The following is a 26,767-nucleotide window of genomic DNA, read 5'->3' on the forward strand; positions in this document are numbered from 1 at the left end:
ATTATTATTATTATTATTTTCAAGCCGTGGATGATTGGATGCAGAATCTGTAGAGGGTCAGATGTATTTTAAAGTCCATGCACACCATAAATTGGGAAGCCTTTGTTCCTAAATGGTACCAGTTACAGAGCCCATAGGCAACTACTGGTGTAAAGAAAGAAATGAACTAGACAAACAAATAAGAAAAATGAGCAGAGATGTGGTCTTGTTGATACTTAAACCTGTTGCCATCTCCTTTCTCTGCCCCAAGTCCCAGAAACTGATCTTGGAGAAGGCAGAAAACAGCTGATGAAGTGATTGATAAGAGCCTCCAAAGATCAAAACAAATGTCATTTCTAACAGGGGTTGGTATTAGGGCTACAAGTCGCAGATTCTACAGCGGGCAAAGATGTTTTACTAGGTCTGGGAAGTAGCTGGGAAGTACCACTCTTCTGTCCCAAAGAGAATTTTTGGGCCTTGCAGCTGAGAAAGAAGCTAAAGGTGGCATGCAACGCTGTTGCATGATGTGAGCATCCTTGAGCTTTTGAAAGTCTACATTTGAAAGATTCACAAAGACTTAATTTCCTTCCATGAAGAGTAGTGAAATAGTGGGGCACCTCTAAAGAGCTGTATACCCTTCTAGCCCCTAGACCACTATCTGGAGAAAGGAGGAGGTGGCTGAGCATGCAGAAGTAAGCTGACTTGTAACCCACAGAACTCAAGGAAGGATTCATGAGCTAAGTGTGGTGCTACAGACTCGTGATCTCCAGTCCTTTCTCTTTGTAACAGTGGGAATTTTTGTTTAATATTATTTCAGGATAAAACCAAGGCATGTGGCTGCATATGAATGTTCTCTGTATTACTTTCATCCTTGAATACTCTGTTGATTGCTCTCTTTCCCTCTGCCCCCATTTCTGGCATCCATTAACACTGACAATAGCAACTCTAAGCACTCTCAATATAAGCATACAGAAAGCAAAGAGACAAACAGAACAAGGAGCCTCCCTAGATAAATGGCTTTTTCCAATAACAGTTATTTGGTTTTGCCAAGCTTGGGCCTACAGCCAAAAGTCTAGTCTTCTCCCACACTGCACACTGACTCCCTCTCTCTCAATTACTCTACTGATCAGCATTATTTGTATTAAGTTGTAAGGCTGACATAACTTATCTCTACCAACAGACAATACTTTTTGTGTCTATGAATTAATAATAATTCTTTTGTGGATCCAAATCCATGGCTTGTTTGTTTTCCCCCCACTTAGCAGCAGGCACTGGAGTGAGTACAAGAGAAACCTCTCAAATTTGTTACTTCCTTGAAAAGATCTGAATGCCAAGAAAACTTCCAGGAAATACACAGGTCACCTAAACACAGGATTACAATCAAGATTATTTGGATATAGCATTTCTGGTAGGGCAGTCAGAAGGAGGAAATATCTGATCAGATGGTTATTTTTAGCCATTTTTCTGGCAAAAGAAGATGTCACTTAATAGTTACTTAAAAGTATTTAAAGCCCTGGGATAAGCTTTCAATGAAAATGCAGCACTTGATGGATCTTGCGTGAACTAAAAGCATGGTGGATGTGTTGGGCCTAAAAAAATCTTCATGAGGTATCCCTCATGAAGGGGCACTTGCACACTAGAAAGCCATGCACAATCCTTTCCTTGTAGCCCTGTGAAGGTATCAACAGGCAAGTGTCCATCCGCACCATGTGGCTCATGAGATACAAACGCAGTCAGGCCTTATTATACTTATCCTCTGAGATCAAAGCATATTGACACCAATGGGGTGCAGCCTTCCGTGGAGGGCAGCCAGGGGGGCTGTCAGGGGTCTGCAGGAAGAAACTTCCTGAAAAGTTTGGGTGGGGAGGCGATTGTTCTGCTGCGGCCGGAGGAGCCCTCCACACGACTGACTGGCCATTAGAAATGAAGTGAAGCAAGAGGGGAGGCAGCTGGAGAAGCAAAGCAGCTGTTGGAGCTAAAACCCAGCCCCAGTGTAGCCGGGTCAAGCCTCCATCCAAAGAGAGCATTTAATCCTTTCCAGTCTTTAATTAAGGCTCCACCGACTTGGCTGCAAAGCTGCCCTTGCTGCTCCCTGCCCCACAAAAGAAGGCCTGCTGATGGCACTAAGGGGGGGGGGGGGCATTCTCTTGCACTTTCATCAGAGCTAAGGAAATAATGTAAGAGGAAGCATATGGGTCTTCCGTCCGCACACTCACACTCAGCCATCAGCCCTCCACCTGTGTCCTCTCTGGACCAGGCGCCTTGCTGATGGGTTTCTGTTGGCCCCCTCCCTTAAAGCCATAGGGCACACATCCAGCCCTTTGGTGCCCAAGCACATCTTGACCTATCCTTTGGGCTGACCTTCCAGGGGCTATGCCCCCCCCCCAACTGACAGCAACAAAGGAAAGGGGGCTCCGCACCAGGGAAGGAGTGACATCACACAGCCATGGAAACACAGGCAGGCACTCTAACAAAGCCGGCTCAGGATGGCAGGAGGCAAGGAAGGGCCATCCAAGGGATGCCTGGCAGAGGCACAAGCAGAAAAGAGATGATGGGGGTGCATTGGCAAGCCTGCCAGCCCTGAAAGCAGAGGCCAGCCTGGCCAGGGAGGGGGCTCCCAGACCCACTCCCCAGCCTTCCTCTTCGTGACTGTACCAGGGGCTCTCCTCCACGCCCCCCAGGCCTCCTCCTCCTCCTCCTCGCCTGAAGGATCCAGACAGAGAAGGTGGCAGCAGCAGCAGCAGCTGGGCCATGCCTAAGCCTCGGGCTCCATCCCCAGAGCCAGCCAGCCAGGCATCAGCTGGGAAAGGCGGCAGCATCGCCCAGGCTGCCCAAGCCAGCCCCAGGCACTCCTCCTTTGCCTGGCTGGCTGGCTGCCTACAAGTGGGCAGAGCGGGATCGGGGCCAGGGAGGGGATGCTGAGAGCAAGACCGAGGGATCCGGGGGGGTCTGGAAAGGGGGCCGGGGGGGGGTGGCAGGCAAGCCAGCCAGCCCTCTCTGAAGCCAAGATCGCCCGGTTCTAAGGAGAAAAGGGGGGCCTGGCATGAGCCCCCAGCCAGAGAAGAGGCGCAAGTACACACCCACCTAGACACACAGGCACATATATACACACACGCACAGTGTCTGTGTGTGTCTGTGTGTGTATATATGTATATATAGGCATGCATGCATAGACAGAGAGAGAAGGGAGGGCAGCAATAAGGGAAGAAGCCTCAGTCTTGTACCACTGACTGACAACCAACAGTTTGCTCCTCCACTGAAAACAAACCAAGCCCAACACACGTACAGATAGATAGATAGATAGATAGACAGACAGACGCAACAAGAAGAAGATGAAGCCTCCTCCTCCTCCTCCTCCTCCTCCTCTCTCCCTCTGGGCCCGAAGGCAAGGCTGGGGGATCTGTCCCCTCCCTCCCTGCCTCCCTCCCAAACCAAGGGCCCCCTCTGGTTACCTGTCCGGAAAAAGGCGTCCACCTCCGAATCGGGCAGGGCCCCTTCCTCGGCCGCCCCCTCGGCGGCAGGGTTCATGGCTGATGGGGGGCTCCGGGAGAAGGAGAAGAAGCAGGAGAAGCAGGAGGCTCAGAGGCGGATGGGGAGCAGCCAGGCAGGGCAGCAGCAGCAGGAGGAGAGGAGCCGGAGACACACACCCAGGACAGCAGCTGGGAGGGAAGGGGGGCCTTCAGCAGCAGCAGCAGCCCGCCCCGGCGCCCCCCATCCCCGCCAGGGGCTCCGAGGGAGGGGGAGAGGGGATGCTCCCACTGCTGCCAGCTCCCTGCTGCGAGCGAGGCTCCTCTCTTTCCCTTCTGCTTCCCCAAAGGAGGGGAGAGGGGGGGGTCTGTGTGTGTGTGTCTATAGATATATCCACACAGAAAGAGAGAGAGAGAGCCCAGGAGCGCCCCCAGCCTCCGCCTTGCCTTGCCTTGCCTTGCCTTGCCCAGCCCTTCCTCCTCCTCCTCCTCCTCCTCTTCGCCTTTTCTCTCTCTATTGTTCAGCGCTGCTGCTTTGGCTTCCTGGGCTCGTCTCTCTCTCCCAGCCCCCTCCCTCCCCTCCCCACACTGCTGCCACGGAGGGGGCCCCAAACACACACACCCCCCACACACCCCTACCCAGCCCCCTCCTCCTCCTCCTCCTCTCCCAGGGCAGCCCCCGACACACACACACACACACACACCCCACCCAAGGCACCCAGCCCCAGACCCTCCCAAGGGGGGAGAGGCGGCTCCTGGTCAGCAGGGAGAAGGACCCCAGCCTCATCCTCCTCATTAACAGCAACCACAACATCAAGAACAACATCCTCATCCCCATCAGCATCCTCCTCCTCATCCCAGGGTGACCAGATGCCTCCCTGCCAAGGAGGACAAGGCACCACCAAATGGAGGACATGCCCCAATGGAAGCTAAGCCCACTCCTGGAAAGAGAAGCGCCTGCTTCCCAGCCAGGCTCCCAAGGGAAGGCATGGTTGGATCATGGAATGGAGGACAGGTCCTGGGAAAGAAGGGCGCCCTGGAGCCCTCCTCCTCATCCCAGGAGGAACAGACAGATGGGGCAGGGACAAGCCATCACAAAATGGAGGGCAGGCCAGGGAAATGGAGAACATGGCCCAACAAAAGCGCAGATTTTATTATTATTATTATTATTATTATTAAACTTTATTTATAAAGTGCTGTACATAAAATAAAACAAAACAGAATTTATATATATTCATATAAATGTAAATGCATGCTCCTTCGTGGCGCTCCAAATGGAGGCCATTTTGGACCCCCTCCTGGAGAGAAGGTGGAAATGGAGGACAGGTCCGGGAAAAGGAGGGCGTCCCAGCCACCCTCATCACCACCTCCCCCCCCCTTTTTTTTGTTTTCTGGATCTTCTTTGTGGCCCTTCGCAGCTTTTGTAGGAGTTCCTGGGAAGCAGCAGGAAAGGCTGGGAAGCCAAGGGGCGCTAGCAAGGCCCAGAGAGGGCTCCCTTCCCATCTGGCCCTCTCTCTCTCTCTCTCTCTCCCAGAGAACTCCACAGCACCAGGGATCCCTTTCTGGGGCCAACCTGTTGTATTTTAAATTGGGGATTAGGGACTGTGTTACTATTTTACTATATTTTATTTTGATTGTAACCCGCCCGATCCTCCGGGGAGAGGCAGGCTATTGTTGTTGTTGTTGTTGTTGTTGTTGTTGTTAGGCCCAAGACTGTATACAGCTTGCAAGCTTTCCAAGCTCCAATGGCTCCCTTCATCAGGGGGAGGATTTGGGGCCTTTATTGCACTTTCCTACATACATGGCCAAGGAGCCACTCTGGTGCTGTGGATTGAGCATTGGACTACCACTCTGGGGTTGTGGTGGTTGTCGTTGTGTGCCTTCAAGTCGTTTCACTTTTCATGGCAGTGAACCTATCCTGGGGGGGGTGCTTCTTAGCAAGTTTCTTCAAAGGGTTTTTTGCCACTGCTATCCCCTGAGGCTGAGAGAGTGTGGTCTGCCCAAGGTCACCCAGTGGGCTTCCATGGCCAAATGGTTTCTCCACAACTCTGGAGATCAGCCATGGAAATCAATGGGTGACCTTGATCAGGTCACTCTCTCTCAGCCTCAGAAGAAGGCAATGCCAAACTTCCTCTGAACAAACCTTGCAAAAAAAAAACATGATAGGTCTGCTTTAAGATTGACATAAGTCAGAAACGACTTGAAGGCACCCAACAATGGTGCCTTCAAGTGGCATTACAGACAATTAAACCTGTGTCTTTCTCCTTTAGGCGGAAGAGTTCAAACCAAACCAGAAGCATAGGGAAAGGGAGAATTCACATAGATATAGTTGTCATATAGCCGGGAAAATTTTGCAGCCCTGTGGAGACTAAATAAGCTCCCCTCTGGTGCCACAACAAACCACCATTCCCAGAATTCCATAGCTGTGAGCCATGACAGTTCAAGTGAGGTCAAACCAGACCATTTCTGCAGTGCAGATGCAGCTTAGCTAAAAGAGGGGGATGAAGATGAGAAAGAGGAGGAGGAAAAGGGAGCCTTGCTCTGCAGACATTGCCTGGGTAATTGTTGCGGCCTGTACTACTACCAGTTGGTTTCCAAACAGTAATTAGGGGGCTTGACAGTTTCCAGAAGAGGACTGCAAGTGCCATTTTTGAAGATGCCCAAAAAAGACTTTTGTGGCAGAGGAGGAGACAGCGGAAACAGAAGGGGAGAGGAGAAAAAAGAAACACACACAGGTTTCGAACAAGTGATTTTTCTCTCAGCCCCTGAATGGCAGGCGACTTCTAAGATAATGGCAGCTCAGACTCCTATCTATAGAAAAAGCTGCTGCTCCTGCTGCTGCTCCTGGTATCGCTGGCTTACATGGCTTATGCCACTTTCTGTTTATTTTAAATCTTTTACAATAATTTTAAGGGCAGTGTGCAAGAAACCATAACATAATAACAAGAAGCATGTAAAAACACAGCACTGAAGCATATAGAAGGATGTTGTTGTTGCTGTGTGCCTTCAAGTCATCTCTTTGACTTATTTTGAGCCTAATGTGAACCTATCACAGGGTTTTCTAGATAAGTTTCTTCACAGGGGGTTGCCATTGCCATCCTCTGAGGCTGAGAGGGTGTGACTTGTCCAGGGTCACCTGATGGGTTTCAGGGCTGAGCCAGGTTTCAAACCCTGGTCTCCAGAATCATACTCCAATGCTCAAACCACTACACTATACTAGCTCTCATTTAAAAGGATAGACAGGCAATTTTAAGGCAGAATGGGTGTGGTTCAAAATAAGTATGGCATGGTGGTTTGAGCACTGGACAGTGTTTCTGGAGACAAGTTCAAATCCCCACTCAGCCATGGAAATACACTGGATGATCTTGGACAAGTCGCACTCTCTCATGCTCAGAGGATGAAATGGCAACCCCTGCCAAATAAATTTTGTATAGAAAAACCCTGAAATAGAATCACCTTAGGACCACCATAAGTCGGAAATGAAAGTACACAACAACAACAGATGCCTGCTTCCTAAAGCAGGCTGCCCAAGCCAGGGTTCAATCAAGGATGTATCTCCAGAGAGTGGGGCAAAATGAGGGTACTGCTCCCAAATAAGAATCTTGCTCCCCTGTGAAATATTCTTTCATTCCCCAAATTTCTAGCATTGAGACACTGAAAATAATTCAACCTAGAACTTTTGTATTTGTGTGTCCACCTTCTTTTGGTACCTTCACCTGCGCCTTCCCTTTGAGGCCTAAATTTTAAATCATTTAAATTGTGGGTTTTAAATGATGAATTACTGGTGCAGTACAGACCTCCCAAAAAGGGAGGCTTGTCGGCACCTTTTTCCCCCCACAGGGAAGCTGCAGCCACCAAACCGCCTGGTTTCCCTGTGAAATAAAAAGAACCTGTGAAAAGCGAGTTCATTTTGCGCTGCCATTGTGATGCCCAAGTGTACTAATGGCGCAGTCATGATGTCACAAGCACAGCATGATGTCCAGATGTTATGCGTCCATCACATAACAATGACGGCACCCGTATACATGGGGCGTTGCCATTGTTACGGCACCATGCCGTACCAGGGTTAGGGACCGTGCAGTTGCCACGCAGTCCCTTAACCCTAGTACACCGCCAGCACGGCGCATTTGGCGCATCTGTACCGTGCCTTAGATGCAGATTGTTTGAATATGTTCACATTTTATTTGTCTTTCTAAACTGATGTGTGTTTTAACTGATATTGTTTGTCAATTATTGTCCCCCTCTTCAATCCATAGGGAGAGGCGGGTATTATTATTATTATTATTATTATTATTATTATTTTGATAAATTGTATTTCTAAATGCTCAAGTGAACGTTTAAAACAGGAACCTTATTTTGACCCACCCATCACCCAGTATCTACACCCTAGTTTCATCCTGTTAAGGAAGGTACTTGGAGGATGGCCTCAGCAGAAGATCTTAAGGTACATTTCCCCCCCTACTTTCCTCACTGTATCAATTAAGCTGGTTATTTTCTTCCTAAAGGTACTCAAGATGATACCTTTATGTTTCAGGAGGATCAGTTGCAGCTAGCATGTTGCAGTTCAACAAGGTGAGACACCTGCGCATTTGAAAATGTAAGTCCTTTGTTCCAAAAAAAGCACAAACACATATACAGTACTTGGAACTATTCATTTGTTCATTTTGCATTCCACTCTTTCTCATAAAAGGTGAGAATGCCTAACAGTCTACAGTAAGAGAGAGAGAAAGAGACAGTTAAAATCTCAAGCTACAAATGTCTAAAACCATAAATTACAAACTTCTTTAAATACTGTTAGGGAGCCAGTGTGGTGTAGCAGTCTGAGTGTTGGACTATGACTCTGGAGACCAGGGTCTGAATCCCTGCTCCACCATGGAAACCCACTGGCTGACCTTGGGCAAGTCACATTCTCTCAGCTTCAGAGGTAGGCAAAGGCAACCTGTCCCCCAGAACAAATCTTGTCAAGAAACCCCTGTGAAATGTTCGCAACAGTGTAGCCTGTAGAAACAACCTGAAGGCATACAATAACTGAAATACAACAAAAGCAACTCTGCCGATTGTATGTGTGTGAATGTCACCAGGTATTCCATATAGTTAAAGTTGAAAGTTTTGGGGTATTCTCTAACATTGCTAGCTATCTGTGTGAACTGAACTTTTACCTGCCCATGCATATCCCTCACAACCTTTCTTTCAATGAACACTGAGAAAGTTCTTCCTTGTGGAGGAGACATCTCAGCACTTGGCTATTTTTGCTTATGTTATTCTGTAAAGTTCTATGAACATAGATGATGGTTAATAGATATTTTGTTGTTTGTGATGGATTATTATAAACTACAAGTAAAAAGGATATTCTGTGATAAATATCACACCTTAGATGTAAGTTCATGATACACAAGTTTTGGGGGATCATTGAAACATTGAATTGGAAAGGACCACAAGGGTCCTCTACTCCAACACCCTACCATGCAGGAGTACACCACTAAAGGATTTCTAACCTCCATTAATAAGAGAATCTGTAATACAAAGGACACTAGTATTTTCTCTGTTCCTTATTCTTACATATATAACCTTCCTATTACATGTGAAGAACCTGCCCTTGCAGTCTCTGTAATGGTCCTGGCCTGCTTAGCAAGGCTAGATCCATTACATGACCTCCAAATATTCAGCTCATGCGGTTCTGCTTCACATTCTGCAGCAACTGAACTTTGGCAAGTGAATATAACGTTATGGAATTCACTTTGTACAGAAACCCAGCCCCATCTTTATGCACTGTGCATTACACCTTCAGCAAGATATGATTATTTATGGAAGGCTTTTAGAGAGACATTTGTATAGGGTTTCCCTCTGTTGTTTGGTAATAGCTTTTATACTGTCATTTCAAATGTTCCACAATATGAATCAGCTCTGGATGATTCTGTTGATTTGGCACTGTAACTGTATAGCACTGATAACGAATGATCTTGGCTACATCTAAAATATCTAAGGCTAGCTGTGGACTGCAATCATACCAAAGCCTGACTGAGCACAAACCCTCACATGAAACTTTGTAACATTCCGTATAGTGCATAGCTAATAGTCCTGATTTTCAGTTGTTGGCCTGCATGCATTCAATTTCTTTAAAAACAAATCCTGCTTCTTCTTCTTTTCACTCTGCCTCCTCTCTGTTAGATGTGCAATAGCTATTAGAAACAAGGCTCTGCATCTCAATGAATCTTCAGTCCAAATCCCATCTGAAAGTTCATCATGATTCCAGACAGAAGGCTCCAACCACTAACACACAAAAAGCATTGTATAGCTATTCCATCTCTTTTCCCCCCCACCCTAAATAGATGTTTTCCAGGAAAGAAAGAAAAGGTGGAAAAAGTAGTGTGAAAACACAGTAGAGCTGCAAATTGAAGATAATGACAATGTCTGGACCTCCCATAAAATTCTGTGAATAAGGCAGTGCAATTGCATAGTTAAAGTCTTGTTGTGAAGCATCAGTAATCATTCTCTGAAGAACAGCCAGGTTTCTTTTTCTTTCCAAGGTTTTCTGTACTTAGCTTACCTTTCCAAGACCCTTGGTGAGCTGACCAATTTCCAAAGTGTGGTTTAAATAATCACAGTTAGGAAATAAATGTCATCTCAAGCCATTAACTGATTGGAATGAATACATCATTTGATGCAACATGCTGCTTTCAAGTGATAAAACTGTTGTATTTGTTAGCACTTTTATTAGGAGGTATATGTATATCATCTCTGGCAAGACTGGTTTGTCCTTGGGCAGAAAAAGAATACATTTGACAAAACTAAAACAAAAACATGCAAGCAACCCCTCCCAAGAAAACAAAATATTTTCAATGTAACTTCACAGTAATCACTGCAGCCCCTTCAACAGAAAAGATTATATGAGAGAAAAAAGAATTGTATGTGTTACAGAACTCCCATGTACGGAGGGTGACAGGCACCTAGTGGGATAGCTTAACAGAAAAATATGCAAAATTTGACAGATAGTTTACTTACTAAATATTAAAGAAATCTGAATATTAGGTCGTTATTCTTTTGGCTTCTTGAGGTGAGGTTCAGTCTGGCTCCCAAAAGGTCAGTGGCTTCTGTCAAACTCTTTATGCTTAAGAAAGCACTAAAAGGATCTAAGTCCAGTTATGCCTTCATTGGGTGTTTTCTTATTTTCTCACACAGACTTGTTCTCTTCACAGAATCAAACCCTTATCTTGCAAGGCAGTAACCTTAACTAAAGCTAACTAAAGTTAACTTTAGTCTTCGGTTGGGACTCGTTTACCTTTACCAAAGTAATTATGAAGGTACAGCTTTGGCTATAGGCTTTGCCTTTTTTTCAAAATCTCTACTCATGTTTCTCAAGCTCCACTTCTCCATCTTCACCCACAAAGGACAGGGCAGCTGCCTCTTCACCTGCAAAGGATGCAGCCAATATTAGGCTTTACAACAGGGGTAGGCAACCGTTTTGAGCCGGGGGCCGGGTTGCTGTCCCTCAGACAACTGGGGGGCTGAAGCCCAAAAATAAATAATTAAATAATTTTTTAAAAAAATTAAATAAATAAATAAACCGGGACAAATGTAGGACAACATTTTCAAATGGTGGACACTTTTTTTAAAAAAGTGGAGGACACACAAAAAAAATTGCTGATTTTTAAAAAAATGTTAATATAAATGCATGTTTCTGAGGCATCTATAGACAATTGCCCCCCTTGCCCCTGCGCACGACAGGCCAAAGGCCCTGGCGGCAATCGGCGGCAGGACTGGGCTGGGGCCGGTCCCAAGGTCTCACCGGGCCGCATCCAGCCCGTGGGCCACAGGTTGCCTACCCCTGCTTTACAGTCCCCAAGTGAGATGAAACAAGCTAAGTGGGTAGGTGGCTGGAGAGTTGAAAGTTCCCACCCTCTATTCTGAGACTTCTCCCTCCAACAACATCTCTTCCTTTGCTGGGAAACTGCTGGTTTACTCCCTTTTCATCCCCTTCATGACACCATTGTGGTCTTCCTCTCTGCTTTTTCTCTCTCTTTGGAGGCTTTTTCTCATACCTGAGTTCCGAGTTCTGAGTTCTCTCTCCTCTCACCCTTCACTTTCACTAGATCAGCTCCTTTCTTTCTGTCTGGGCCTTCCTCTGCTCCTGCTTCACCTCTGACTCTATTGCTTCACTTTTACTCTCTCTCTCCTGTTACCCCTGCCTTTTCCTTCTTAAATCCTCCACCTTTCTTCTCTTTATACAGACCCCATTCTTATAGTTCCAATTGTGGTCTCTTCCAGTCCTCAACCATTCACAGACAAGCATCAGCCAGGAGTACCATCATTCCTGGGCACTACAAAGTGCCAAGGCCCATTGCCAGCTCTGACAGTGGCAAACACCTGACACCTCAGAGATCCTTTGTACTCCCAAAGATGAAGGCAGCCATTTTTCAAAAGGGCAGCCTTACACAAGTGCACTGTAAGACAAACGAGGCTGAATCTATTTATCATATATTATATTGTGTGTTTAAATATTGTACTGGGCAGTATCTAGTACCAACATTTTGTTCAAAGATATGTTACCCAGCAAAATGTACAGTAAGCCTACCTCAGGATAGAGTGGGGAATGGCGTCCACATGACACTGCTCCAATGCTGCCGTCACGCTGTACGCCTGACCACACTGTTGGCAGGATCACGGCACTCCTCTGGTGCTGCATCCAGATGACGCAGTGCCAAAGGAGCACCAAAAAGCCCCACGGCAACAGCTATAGTGCCCTTACCATGGTGCAAAAAGGAACTGTTTTTTGGCAGCTCCTTTTTGTGCCACAGAAAAGCCAGATTGGGGCCGTGGTATGTAGATGCCACGGCCCTAGTCCTGCAAACACAGAGCCTTGGGGGCAGTGTGTTCAGCCCATGAGTTCCCTTTATATCACTTTTATTTGGCAGTATAAATATATTTGGTGCTCTTTTGCATTTCTTTAAATTAATAATAACTCATGCTTTACACTGAAAGGGTTATCAAAAACTATACATTCATATCTGTAGATCATTTGTCAATCCCTGTATCAAAGTGAGATTCAAAGACATAAAACTAAAATAAAGCAACAATTATTCATTGTTGTTCTTGTGTGCCTTCAAGTCATTTCTGACTTATGGTGACCCTAAGGTGACAATATCAGATTATTATTTTTTTTTTTTTTGGAATAATTTGTTCAGAAGGGGTTTGCCATTGCCATCCTCTGAGGCTGAGAAAGTATGACTTGCCCAAGGTCACCTGATAGCTTCCATGGCCAAGTGGGGATTCAAACCCTGGTCACCAGAGTCATAGTTGAACACTCAAACCGCTACTCCACGCTGGCTGTGCCAATATTTTATTCAAAGAGATGCTACCCAGTGAGATGTACAGTAACTGTACATATTAATACTGTCAAAGATTAAGTTCCCTTTATATAATTTTTATCTGGTAGTACATACATTTTGGGACTATTTTGCATTTTTTTAAATTATTAAATACTTATACTTTACACTAAAAGAGCTATCAAGGAGTTATCTCTTCTTTTTCATAGATCTCTTTTATTAACTTTGAAAATTATTTTCTTTAAATGTTTGTTGAATAAACAAAGTTTTAATTTTAATAAAAATAGAAGTGTCATAGTTGAGGTCTGACTTAATCGTTAACAGTAAAACATATCACATGTCATTGCCAAAAACAATCTTCTTCACAAAAGCACACTGTGGTATATGGAAGCTCAGCTTTTTTTGCAATTGAATCACTTCTTGCAATCCTTCTTGCAATTGCAGGATATCAGCTCTTGGCAGGTCTTATCTGCTGCAGGTAATGTTGTCTGAAGTGGCACCTAAATGCCACTGTGAGTTTAGTCCAAACCCATTTAGTTGTTACTAAAACCTCTATCTCAGTAAGATTACCGGCATCCACGCATGGGATCCTTGGTAAATGGCCCTGTTAATATGTTCAACTAAAACTGCCCTTGTAGCTGGAATTAACTGAATGGTATTCTTCTTTGCAAATAGCTTCTTTGTTGCAAATAGCTTCATCAATGTTAGTAGGTGCACTTGTTCAGTCATACAAAAGGATCACAAATCTTTCAGTGCAGGAGAAAACATCTTCTGGTATGATGTTTGGTGTGGAATATACCTTGAGTAATGGATCTGTTAATTCTGCAAACATAATCCAAACTGATCAGGGCATTTTCTTACCATGTTCCACAAGCTTAGACACAGTGACCCATCAGTCAGTGCCTGGTACAAAGATAATACCTGATCCTTCTGTGGCCTTAGATCAGCTGCCATTTCATGGACTACTCAATACCACAAGTACTTTTCAGTTCCAAATGCCAACTATAGTTTATTCTCTGATTGCAACACATACTGTGCCACAGTGTTTCTATAAACCATCTGAATGGGGATACTACAGTGTTCATATTGTGCAACATGTAGTGCATGCAGAGTCATATAACTTTCTGCTTCATCATGAGTGCATGGTAAAAGAGATGACAAATCTTCTAATGATCACATATTAAATCCTTCAGCATTAGTCATGACAAGCTGCTTATCATTATTATTGAAAACATGAGAGCTGTTTTGAACCTGAACAGCTCAATCTTGTTGTGGTCTTCACATAGCAATCTCTCTAGTTGTTAGGCACGGACACAGATGAAGGTGTATTTGGTGGCCATTTTGGAAAATGGCTACCTTAATTTCCAGAGGGTAAATCAATTGTCCCCTAATACGCAGATCTTGTAGCAATATAAATGGTTGCCTCTGTGCCAGATTTCATGCTTTCACCACAAAGAGATGGCTAATCATTTCACTAATCATATTTCAATACTACATGTGATTATTCTTTAGGAATACCTCCATCTCTAGTTATCATGAAGTATAAAAAGTAACAGTAAATTACTGTAAACTTTGATCTTCACCACTCACTCTTCGTGTGTGAACATCTTTAGCCTAAACACTGGACTTTCAGGGAACCATTCTGAGAGACTATCACCCCAGATATGGCTTTATCACGTGTTTCAGCTTCCCCATTTTGATCCCAGCCAATTGGGGACCATGTTGCAAATATGATGACATCACAAGGCCATATAACTAAAAAGATTTGGTAATGTGACAAATTATCTGAGAGCAAATGTAGCAAATTCAGAAGGGCAGGTCCTTCTTGAAGGTGGGTGAGGAAGAGGAGCTGCTTATGTCCCAGCAGCTGTTTGACTGCTGGTGAACCACAGATCTGTACCAGTGTACTTTCAGTGGGTTCCTATACCATACAGCTTAATGATGCTGGAGTAACCCCGTTGCCAACCAGTGGCAAAGGTCTGGAGATTCTCAGGTGCCATCTGACTGCAGTTCCATGGCCATCCTGGGGACTCCTTTTGAATAACAGTTGTGTTTTTTGTCACTCTCATCAGTATACTCTGTAATTAGTTGTAATATCCAGCAACTCGAGATCTAATATAATTCTCTCTCTCTCTCTCTCTTTTAAATGAAGCATCCACTTTTCAATTTGGGGTGGCTTTAAGTCCTAAAGTGTCTATGTACACCGATTAAGACTGCAAAATCAGCTAGTGGGGAAGCTATATTTTGGAGATTACAGATGAGTTCAACAACTGGAGAATACAATCCATCTGTCCAATGAATGAGGGAGATACCAATCAAGAGGGAAAGGGGTCTAAAGTTATAATGAGATCTATTCCATTAATGCCAGCCTTCCAGGGTTGGCATCCTTAGCACCATTGTCATTCAGTGGACTAACAAAAGAGTGAGTCAATATCCAAGGTAGAATGTGAAGAGGCATAAATCAGGTTATCTGGGTATATGAATTCTTGCCATAGGTATTCTGAACATTGCCAATCTCATCTTGGATTCTAAACATATTATTAGGAGCCAAGCTTGTTGTCTTACTATGGTAGTAAATATTATATTACTTATTTAATGGTAACCATGCCTAGTTAGGATCCAGTCTCAGAACTGAATCTACTCCTTCCCTTCAGCATGATGTTCTCAAAAGAAAGGAAACACATCCTTCTTCTATGATAGCCACAGACTGCTTATAGAACTGGATTAGAAGTATAGAGGTTGACTTCTCCCTCTCTCCAGCCTTCTGGAAAGACATTTGTCAGGTTTAGATATTAAATGTCAAAATGAACAGCTCCCTTGAATCAGTGTTTGTGGGTTATTCATAGATGAGCAGTCCTAAAGACAAAAAGCTTATTGTTACTGAACCTTCTCTACAGTATCTGTTTTATCACTTTTGTACTACTAAAAACATTAATTTTTTAAAAAGGAAATAGGAGAGGTGTGTTGTTTCTGGCTGGAAGAGTTAATCTGTTTTCATCCTAATAGGCAACCTAGGCTACATCTCACTGACTAGTGATAGATGAGCTTCTCTTCGCTTGAGCTTGGATGAGAAAAAGCTAGAGCCTTCCCTAATATTATGAATCAGCAAATGCAAGGAAGGCCACAGCAGGACCTCAACTGTTCTTCCTGAGACCCCTAATCATGCCCCTCTCTTGGAGGACAGAGTTGTATAGGCTACATAGTGTATCCTCACTCTGAATTGGCAAGCTGCTCTCAGGTGTGGTGCAGCATTCTACCACATTGCCAGTATTGAAGAAAACTCCAAGTGTCACTCTAGTCAAACATGGAAAGAGCACCATGTTTTCGACATGAAATCAAACTGCCTTGGAACAGTTTCTCCCCATAGAGATGTCCAATGTGAAGTCAAAGGATTTTTTGGGCTATGTGGCCATGTTCTGGAAGAATTTATTTCTGACATTTCACCTGCATCAATGGCTAACATCTTCAGAGGGTCATGGCATGGAAGTAAGTGCCACTACCCTCTTAAGATGCCAACCACAGATGCAGGCAAAACATCAGGAATAAATTCTTCCAGAACATAGCCCGAAAAGCCCACAAAAAACTATGGATGCTGGCCATGAAAGCCTTCAACTTCACATTGAACATTTCTACAGGGAGAAACGTTCCCAAGACACCCAGACACTGGAAAAACTCTGGACCAGGAGAGCATATTTACTCTGTTCATCAACCTTTCTGCTACACTGCAGAGACATGGAAACCATACCACACTTTCTTACAGCAAAAAGGCCTTTAAAATCCCCACAGGCCAACTGTATCCACAGTCAAATGGAACATGCACTGTTACTGGAGAGAATACACACCACCCACAAAGAACTAGCCAGCACAAATAAGGAGCTGCTATCACTCCACCTCAGCATCAGCCAAAAGATGAACACCCAAGACTGGGACAAAATTGACAATCTCACCTACAGAAAAATGGAAAAAGATATGATAGACCACACCAAAAGACAGAAACAAAAATTCAACAAATGCTACAAGCATCAGCTGAAACCCTTGCTGGACACATTATGAACCATCATCAATTTGATAAAGTATACAGAAAACCTACACACCCAGACAGATATCTACACAAGAACTCCAACCATCACCCGGGACAAAAAGGAAGCACAATAGAAACACTGGTAGACCATGCAAAAAAGGATCTGTGAACCTCACTTCCTGGAAGATGAATTGAAACACCTAAATTAGGCTCTACAGGCTAATGGTAACTCCAGCTCAAACATCAGAAGAGCTGCCAGACCCAGAAAAAAATCACAAGCGTGAAGACAAACAACGACCCAAAGGGAAGGTATTTTTGCCATACATCAAAGCAGTCACAGACAGAATAGGGAAACTGGTGAGGAAACACAACCTCCAAATAATCTACAGACCAGCTAAGGAAATCAAGCAAATGCTGCGCTCTACAAAGGACAGAATACACCCTCTTATGGCTGCAGGAGTTTACCGCATACCGTGCAGCTGTGGACAAGTCTACATAGCGACCACCAAATGTAGCATTCAAACATGAATCAAGGAACATGAGAGACACTGCAGACTGGGCCAGCCAGAAAAATCAGCAGCAGCAGAACACGTTATAAACCAGCCTGGGCAGAAAATGCTATTTGAAAACACTGAAATTCTGGACCATGCCAACAACTATCAGGCCAGAATGCACAGGGAGGCCATTGAAACCCACAAACACACAGACATCTTCAACAGGAAAGAAGAATCCCTCAAAGTAAACAAAGCTTGGTTACCAGTCCTGAAAAACACCAAAATCAAGACTCAACACATGCAAATGAACACCATCCATGGTCAGGGTGTTTCCCTGCAGACATTTGATTGCTATTTAAATAGACATACATATTCTCCCACCCTGAGACCTTGCTATTCAGCAACAGACCAACACAGAGATTAACTTCCTCCCAGCCAAGGGTCACACGGTATATACACCCCACTCACTTCTATGCCACCACTGTCTGAGGAGGCCAGCCACAGATACAGGTGAAATGTCAGGAATAAATTCTTCCAGTACATGGCCACATAGCCCAAAAAACCACCACGTTTTCCTTTGTGTGAGGCAACAAAATGTTTTGGGACACCTCTGAAATCTATCATTTTCTGAGAGTCCTCCCTTAGTTCATAATATTGGTCACATGAATTGCTGCTACATTGATGAATACATATTATATCATTGTCCCTCTCAATTGTAGTGTAGTACCACAATGAAACATGAAAGAATAACTCTTCCTCCAGTACTGCACTGCTAACAGTAGTTAAAGAAGAGTAGTTAAACTAAGGTTCAGTCACCATACAACTCAACAGCTTAGGAAGCATTCATTTATCCACTGCCATTTTGATCCATCACCACACATTCACCCACTGAAGAGGGGTTTGATCAAGATGGGAGCAGAATCTTAACAACTTAGAAACTGGAATGTGCTTGAAAGTTCAACCCATTCATCCAACAAGGAGGACACTAAAGATTTAGATCTGGATGGAAGACATCTATGTGAAATGTAAGAAGAAACTAAAGATAAATGGCCCAATGAGGGAAAATGTCTACCAAATAAAATGATGTTGGCTGGTGTGGATAGTCATCTCTTAGTGATGGATGATAGAAAAGGCCGAAGTCACCTTTAGCTCATGGTTTTCTTAAATTTGATTCTAGTTGCAATGGCAACCCCAGCCCTGGTGTCACCTAGTGCAAGGGGCTGCATCCACTCACTGACTAAAATGTATTTGTGGAACACTTTTAAATCATATATATTTTTCTATGTGTACTTCTCAAATGTGTACTATTTTTCAAATTATATTCTGTACACATCCATTTCTGAAAGATACAGACAAGGCCAATCCACCTCTCCAAATAAAAATTCAGTGGAACAGATTTCTCACACATCTCTAGACATAAACAGTAAAACATAACTTAAAGAACCTTTGAGAACACTACCAACGCTACAAAGTCTTTCACCCACGAACTGGAGCCAGCTAGCTCTGGAAAATCAGGGAGACTGCCTTCCTTGGCATTTTGCTTTTCTGAAAGATTTTTGGCAAGACAGGATACCGGGCCTCAGCCTATGTGAAGCAAGTATTTGGGCACTGTTTTATTATATTCCCCAGGGGAAATACAGAATGTAGTTTCACAGCCAAGAAGAATCCATTCTGGATGAAATTACTTTTAAAAGTATGAGAAGCTACTAACAAAACCAACTTTTAGAATATCATTCCAGCATCATCAAAAGGCAAATATCTCCCCCTTCAGGAAATTTTATTCATAAGCTTTTACTGCTGATGTTTGGATTTTAGAGTGAACTCTCATAGTTTGATCTGATTGTTGTTGTTTTTTTATGTCTTCACTATCGGTTATGAACTAATATAGTTTTATATTTTATTGAAAATCAGGTAAGGAACATCTATGAAGGTTGAGCTATAAGTGTTCAAATATATGCAAACAAACAAAGATATATGGCTTTTATATACTGACAGGAACTGAAATTGTCATATAATATAAAACTTCTCTGAGAAACTAACAATAAATGTGTAAAAGCAGTTGCCATGTGAGAATTTGCCTAAACACACACAAAAAGAGGTCTTTCTAGAAGCTTACTGAAAATTCAGTACTGTATTTACAGTTACCTCCACAGGATGGATTCCATCAGGCAATAACTTCACTGCAAGTTACACTGTATAGAAAATTAGCCATCAACTGTATATCTACTGCACCTCTTCCAAGTTTGCCCCATATCTCATGTTTTTCCAACCTGTTTCAGTACTTATTTTACAATGTTCATAATGCTACTGTTGTAATTATCCTTGCAAATCATGAAGTCTTTTCTAGATCCTGTCTATGGATATGCTTATGATGCAATCTCTATCCACAGCAGTTCACATCCTGCCTTTTAAAAATTTATCATAGGCGGTATCCAGACCGGCGCAAAGCACTGGCCTGGATACGTGCTAGGGTTGCCTCGGGGCATCCTTTACAGACGCCCTGCAACCATAGCGCATACCTGTGGTGTTGTAATGGCGGTGCCCTGTCTACATGGGTGCTGCCATTACGACGTCATGGCCACGCCACATCCAAATGGAGCAGTGTGGGTGTGATGCACGCACGCCGCTGCAGGGCGCTTGTGGTGCCCTTTCAGTGGTGATGAAAGGAGCTCTGTTTTGGAGCTCCTTTCACTGTTTGTGTCACTGGCGCAGCCTTTACACAGCTGCACCAGCGACACAAAAGAGAAAGGGGCTGAGCGGCCCCTTTTTCTGCCTCCCCGCCACTGTCGGTTGGAACTGGGCAGATTCAGATCCCCCCCTTGAATCTCTCTGGAAACAAGTGCCCACTATCTTTTACCTTGATCAGGGCAATTTGCCCTCCTGAAGTTCACATTTGCGGTACCGGTTTAAAATACAGGCTCCTTTGCTCTCAATGAAATTCACTTCTGCTTTCGTCAAAAGTGATGTTTCCTACAGCCATTGGCCAACGGAATGGGTGCTTTCCCCCATGCTTTTTTTTTTAAAAAAAAACTGTCAGCAGTGTGTGTGCATATTCTGTCCAATTTAAAAACCTCCAGGTTTGTGTGTGTGTGTTGTGTCTATTTGGACACATTATGGCAACCCTAAAACGACCCCATCCTGAGGTTTTCTTGGCAAGATTGGGTCCAAGGAGATTTGCCATTGCCTTTCACCTGAGCCTGAGAAAGTGTGACTCCCCCAAAGTCATGGGTTTCCGCAGCCTTCGAGTCTCCCCTTCGCTTCCAGACCAATGCTACAGCCCTTGCCTCCCCCCATGCCATGCCATCCCGTTCCCATAATAATAATAATAATAATAATAATAATAATAATAATAATAATAATTCCTCGCCCCAGAATGCCATCTCTGCATCCTTTTGCTTTGTTTCCCCTCCTTGCGACCCCAGAATGCACACACATAAATATGTAGCACAAGCATTCACATATTGTATCAATTTGCCAAACTGAAAGGGAAACATTTGTAACATTCGTATTGTAGCATTTGCATATTACAGAAATAATAATAATGATAATAATAATAATAATAAGCCTCTTGCAAAGTTAGGTGCAGTGCCAGCAGCAAGCAGAAAGGGAAATGTAGCACAAGCAGATACATTCTATCAAAATGCATCACCCTGTAGCAAAAAGCATTCGCATAGTCTGTCAAAAATAAAAATACAAGAGAGAGAGAGAGACAGAGAAAGCTGCCTGCGAGAGGGAGGCTTGTTCCATTCTCTGCCCTCCCTCTGACCTAATTCCCTCCCCTGAACTTGACCCTTCATCCTGCTCCTTCTTCCTCCTCCTGCTCCTTCGCCCCAATTCTGCCCTGGCTCCCTTCCTCCTGCTCCTTCGCTCCAGTTCTGCCCTGGCTCCCTTCCTCCTGCTCCTTTGCCCCAATGCTGCCCTCCATGGCACCCTTCCTCTGGCTCCTTCCTCTTCCTCCTCCTCCTTCACCCCGATGAAGGGGAGGCATGTTCTGTCCTCTGCCCTCCCTCTGACCTAATCCCTCTCCTGAACTTGACCCAAACATGACTGGGACGAAGTTCATATTTGCCAGACCTGGTTTTTCTGAACAGATACAGCTTAAAGTCCGCTTTCAAAAGACCCGCGCCAAGGAGCATTTGCCCCTGAACGAGTGTGAAAGCCTCGATTTCGCTTGTGGAAGGATTGGGGCCAATATGAACTTCCCGTGGTTAATCCAGTTTCTGAACCAGGGTAAAAGGTAGTCTGAATGGCCCCAAAATGTTTATAACAGTGAAAATGTTGTACCTTAATGTGGGTCCCAGTAAAATTCATCTTTAACAAAAAGTGTTTGTGTATAATACATACATATACCACCCACACTATATAGGTGGTGTGTGTGTGTGGTATGTAGACACACACACATATATATATACATCACGTATACTATATAGATGTACCTCTTTGTTCAGCAGAGTTTTCATAATACTGAAATAAATAGATATGTGTCCAAGTAAAAAGTTTATTCAAGGCACACCTTTATAAAGTAAGTGATAGGTACAGGATATTATGAGAGCAAGCATGGTGTAGTTATAGTAATATAGCTCTCGAGATCAGAATTCAAATCCCCACTTGGCAATGAAAGCCAACCCTGGGCAAGTCACATTCTCTCAACCTCAGAAGACAAAGGCAAACCTCTGAACAAATCTTGCCAAGAAAACTCTGTGATAGATTTACCTTAGGGTTGCCATGGTCGGAAACTACCTGAAGACACACAACAATAGCATGTTATACCTATATACTAAAGGTGATATACAAGTTTGTGTTTATATGTCAGTGCATATATCATTTTAAAAATCAGATTTAAAAAAAATAATAATCTATAAAGTATAGGTGGTATGTGCATGTGTGTGTGTGTGTGTGCATTTGTTGTTGTGTGCCTTCAAGTTACTTCTGACTCATAGGAAGCCTAAGATGAACCTATCACAGGGTTTTCTTGGCAAGATTTATTGCCTTCCTCTGAGGCTGAGAGAGTATAACTTGCCTTAGATCAGTCACCCACTAGGTTTCCATGGGGATTTAAACCCCAGTCTCCAGAGTCATAGTCCAGTACTCAAACCATTACTCCTATGCTGACTTGCTTCCACCAACACCCTATATAATTTTTAAAATCAGTTGTTTCCAGATCCTTTACAAATAACTTTAAAAGATGAAATTTCTGATTCTCCTCAAATAATTAGTGTGGCAATATTAAGCCATTATTTGGAATATGAGAGGCTGTACAAAAAACCAATAAATGCTGGGCTTTACTAAGCCCAAGTTCAAGGACCCATTAAGAGTGGGAGTTGTTCTCATGACCAACAGAAATCTCCTTGATTTCAACATGGCCTAGGCTGCATCCATACTGCAGAAATAATGCAGGTTGAAACCATTTTAACAGCCATCGTTCATTGCTATGGAATTCTGGGAAGTGTAGTTTGTTGTGGCATCAGAGCTCTCTAAGAGGGAAGGCTAAATGTCTCACAAAACTGCAGTTCCCAGAATTTTATAGCATTGAGCCATGGCTGTTAAAGTCGTGACAACCTGGAATATTTCTCCAGTGCAGATGCAACCCTAGTCTTAAATCATAAAAACTAAAGTGTAAGATCCATTCCATTAGTTTCAGTTTGGAGTAGACCTGCATGTGATTGCAGCTTTGGGTTGTAATCTATTCAGAGTTTTGTTTGGGAGAAAGTTGCTTTGAAATTAGAGGGATTTACATCTCAGTAAATGAAAATGGGGATGGGGTGGACTGCATGTCACAGAATCAAGGGTTTGTAGGATTATGTGAAATATATATTAGCAAGTATGGCACGAACTCAAAAAAGTCCTTCTTAACCACTACATTAACCCATGAATACAGTTTTATTACCACATGCATTCACTTGAGAGTGCTTGTAAGACACTAATTTCACACATGACTGGGCATAAATACAAACCTGGTTTCTAATTCACCCTTACATACTGTGTGCCAATTTTAAAAAAAAAGTTTTAGTCTCGAGTAAGAGGGGAAAAATTAGTTTGTAGAAATGCAGCATGGAGTGCATCAGTTCAATCAATTGTGTACTTAATTGGTTTTTTTTTAAAAAAAATAGACAGTGATGAGAACCTGCAAAATAAGATGGATTTTGAAAGTAGCTTAAAGAAACCTTAAAGATAAGTGGCTAAAAACGTATAGTGTAATAAAATATACTGCCTCTCCGTACTGTTGTTATTGTGTGCCTTCAAGTTGTTTCTGATTTTCTTGGCACATTTCTTCAGAGACGGTTTGCCACTGTCATCCTCTGAGGCTGAGAGAGTATAACTTCCCAAGTTCACCCAATGGGTTTACATGACCAAGCCAGGATTTGAACCCTGGTCTCCAGACCCATAGTCCAACACTCAAACCACTACACCACACTGGTTCACTGTACTACATGCTACAGACTTCAATTTATTCTAAAAACTCAGCCATGTCTCTGAATTGCATAAAATAAGGTTTGCCATTGTTTGTTCCAAAATAATGCTTGTTGATGCTTAAATGAAGTCTATATTTTAAATGCCTTGAAAAAATAGAAAAAATAATTGTTAACAATATAGCATTATTGATATCATTGAGCTTTCTGACATGGAAGGCTAAATATTTCAGAAAACAATAAATCCCAGAATTCCATAATGGTCAAACTGCTTTATTTCTGTGGTGTGGCAGCAGCCCTTATCAAGTTTGTGGATGATACAAAACTGGAACAGATAGCTAACACACTGGAAGATGGGAACATAATTCAATATAACCTTGATAAACTAGAAAATTGGGCTCAAACCAACAGAATGAAATTCAACAGAATTAAATGTAAAATTCTCCATTTACGCCACAAAAAGCAAAATACACAGGTACTGGGTGCAGGATACTTGGCTTAGCAGTAGTACATATGAAAAGGCTCTTGGGATTATTGTTGATTATAAATTGAACATAAACCAGCAGTGTGATGCTGCAGCTAAGAAGGCAAATGCTACTTTAGCTTGCATGAATAGAATCACAGGCCCAGTACAGACTGCTGATGGCACAACAATGGTGCTCGACACACAGACTAAAAGGAACCCACTTTTAATGGGCCTTTTTTAGTCCTGATGGAGGCCACAACATTTGGTTGCTGCAGCCTCCTTGCACCATAAAAACAGGTCGCTACAGGCCGCCCTTTCAGGGCGTTCTGTCGAGCCCCACAGTTTCCAAGTCAAGGGAAGTAACAGTCCCACTATATTTTGCATTTGTCAGCTCTCATTTGGAGTACTTCTTTCAGTCCTGGGTGCCTCATTTTAAATAAGATATAGACAAGCTGGTGTGGGTTCAGAGAAGGGGAACAAGAATGACAAGAGATATGGAAAACAAAACATGTGAAGAAAAGTTGAGGGAGTTGGACATATTCAGCCTGGTGAAGAAAAGACTGAATATCACACATTTCAGATCATTCCTCTAGGAATGTTTTGTTATTGTATGTTTGACTTAGCGTATATTTGGTTTGTTTGTATTTGAAGTATGTATGTTATTTAGTTTTTTTTTCTTTTGTATACATGTATAATTTTAATATGTATGTTATAAATTGAATAAACTTTTTCTAAAAATTAAAAAAATCACACATTTCAGTTCTGTTCCCCCTTATCCTGCCACTGCAATTCCATGGTTAAGAATTGTTTCTACATTGCTGATATATTACAACAAGCAAACAAAAGACATTTTTGCAAACCATTTTTTTCCAGTAAAAAAGCAGTGTGCCATCTCTCCCTTTAACAAGTCCTTTCACACTGTGGTGAGAAGAGATCCAGGGCTATAAAAGCTGGTTCATGGTGGGAAGGGAAAACTCAAGGGGTTTAAAGGCTTTGCCATCACAGTCCTGTCTGCCAGAGGAGGAGAAGGAAGAGGAGGAGTGGGGGTCACAGAGCAAGCAAACAGAGCAGTTTTCAGCTTGAGACCCTCTTCTCTCCCCCCCCCCCCCCGCTAATGCAAAATCCTATAAGGCGGTTGGCCAAGAGGTGAGTTGTCTCCTTGGATTGCCTCCAGTTAATTAGAGCCTATATTTCTTGCACCCTCCTAGAGCAACTCTTGTACTCCCTCCCCTTTTGGACTCCACCCCACCATTTGAAAACCATTGCATTACACAATTGAACCACTATGATTCAATTTTTACTGCTGCAGTTGCGTCTAATGAAATCCTGGAATTTTCCATTCGGTGAGGCGCTAAAAAGGAACTCTTTGGCTGAGAATCATCAAGGACTCTGCCAGTTCCAGGATTCCACAGGATTTTGCTATGATAATTCTTGTGGAATCATAGCACTATAATTGTGTAGTGTGAAAAGGCCCTTACATACATCATAACCTGAATAAAATGAAGTTTGTGTATCCTGACTAGAATCTACATATATTTTCTTGAGAATAAATAATACATATAGAAAAGATAAAGATAAAGGTTTCCCCTTTGGCAAGGTTGTCAAGTCGTGCCTGACTGTACAAGGCGGTGCTTGTGTCTGTTACTAAGCTAAAGAGCCAGCATTGTCAAAGACAACTCTGTGGTCATGTGGTCAGCTTGACTTCACTGAATGCTGTTACCTTCCCACCAAAGTGACACCTATTTATCTACTGGCACTTCTCATGATTTTGAACTGCTAGTTTGGAAGAAGCTGGGACCAGTGAAGGGAGCTCACCCCATCCCACAGCACTTTGGTCGCAAACTGCTGACAGGCCGATCCTGCAAGTGTCAGAGTCAGCATCTATCTATCTATCTATTCATTTATTAAGGTAATAATAATAAAAATAGCCATTGTAATATAATGCCCTGCTGGCCTCTAGGACTGTATTTATGGCAATGATATCACTGCATACCCTATATCTGGGTAGGAATCCTGTGGTTATCCAGATGTTGCAATATGATGCACTTCTTACCTTTGGCTAGTCTGTCTAGTGTGGTTGGGACTTACAGCTAAATAACATCTGGAGGGCTGCATGATTCCCACCCCTGCCCTATATAATTTATGTGTATCTGAGAACAGTTAGGAGAAAGAAAGCCCAGGTCTAGCATAAATACATCCATTTTTATTATATGGAACTGAAACAACAGTAGCAAAGAAAACAAAACCTGTGAATTGTTTGAGAAGAAACAGCAGTGAAAAAGGTAGTTGAGCCATGCTGGGAGCAATATTTTATACCCTGGAAAAACCCTTGTCACTTTAATTATCAAAGGAAGACAGTTTAATATAGCTATACAGTATAAGCAAAAGGCAGGAGTCATAGAAAAGTCAATTCTGCCATATTTATATAATTTAAGATGATGAATGCTTTATTGTTATTGCACCAATAAATGACATTAAATCCCTGAAACCCATATATATGACTGGACTGAAAAAGACGTTTCTTCCCATTGGGATGCTACTTTTCCCAAGGATTACATTTTGGTTTTATAATGAATTAAAGGACAAAGATCTAGAATAATTGCAATT

General features: G+C 43.1%; 1 protein-coding gene across 3 annotated transcripts in view; it reads right to left on the reverse strand.

The window, feature by feature from the left end:
- KALRN (kalirin RhoGEF kinase) overlaps positions 1-3,512 on the reverse strand; it is a 719,845-nt gene extending 716,333 nt beyond the window's left edge. For all 3 annotated transcript variants that reach the window (XM_089520231.1, XM_089520232.1, XM_089520233.1), the window contains exon 1: positions 3,432-3,512. In XM_089520231.1, coding sequence (XP_089376357.1) covers positions 3,432-3,507 — 76 coding nt within the window. In that variant the 5' untranslated portion in view covers positions 3,508-3,512. The remainder of the gene's footprint in view (positions 1-3,431) is intronic.
- Between the last annotated feature and the right edge of the window lie 23,255 nt (positions 3,513-26,767).

Source organism: Sceloporus occidentalis, unplaced genomic scaffold (genome assembly GCF_023333645.1).
Source record: "Sceloporus occidentalis isolate IW3139 unplaced genomic scaffold, rSceOcc1.0.p SCAF_4, whole genome shotgun sequence".
In the NCBI taxonomy this organism is placed as follows: Eukaryota; Metazoa; Chordata; class Lepidosauria; order Squamata; family Phrynosomatidae; genus Sceloporus; species Sceloporus occidentalis.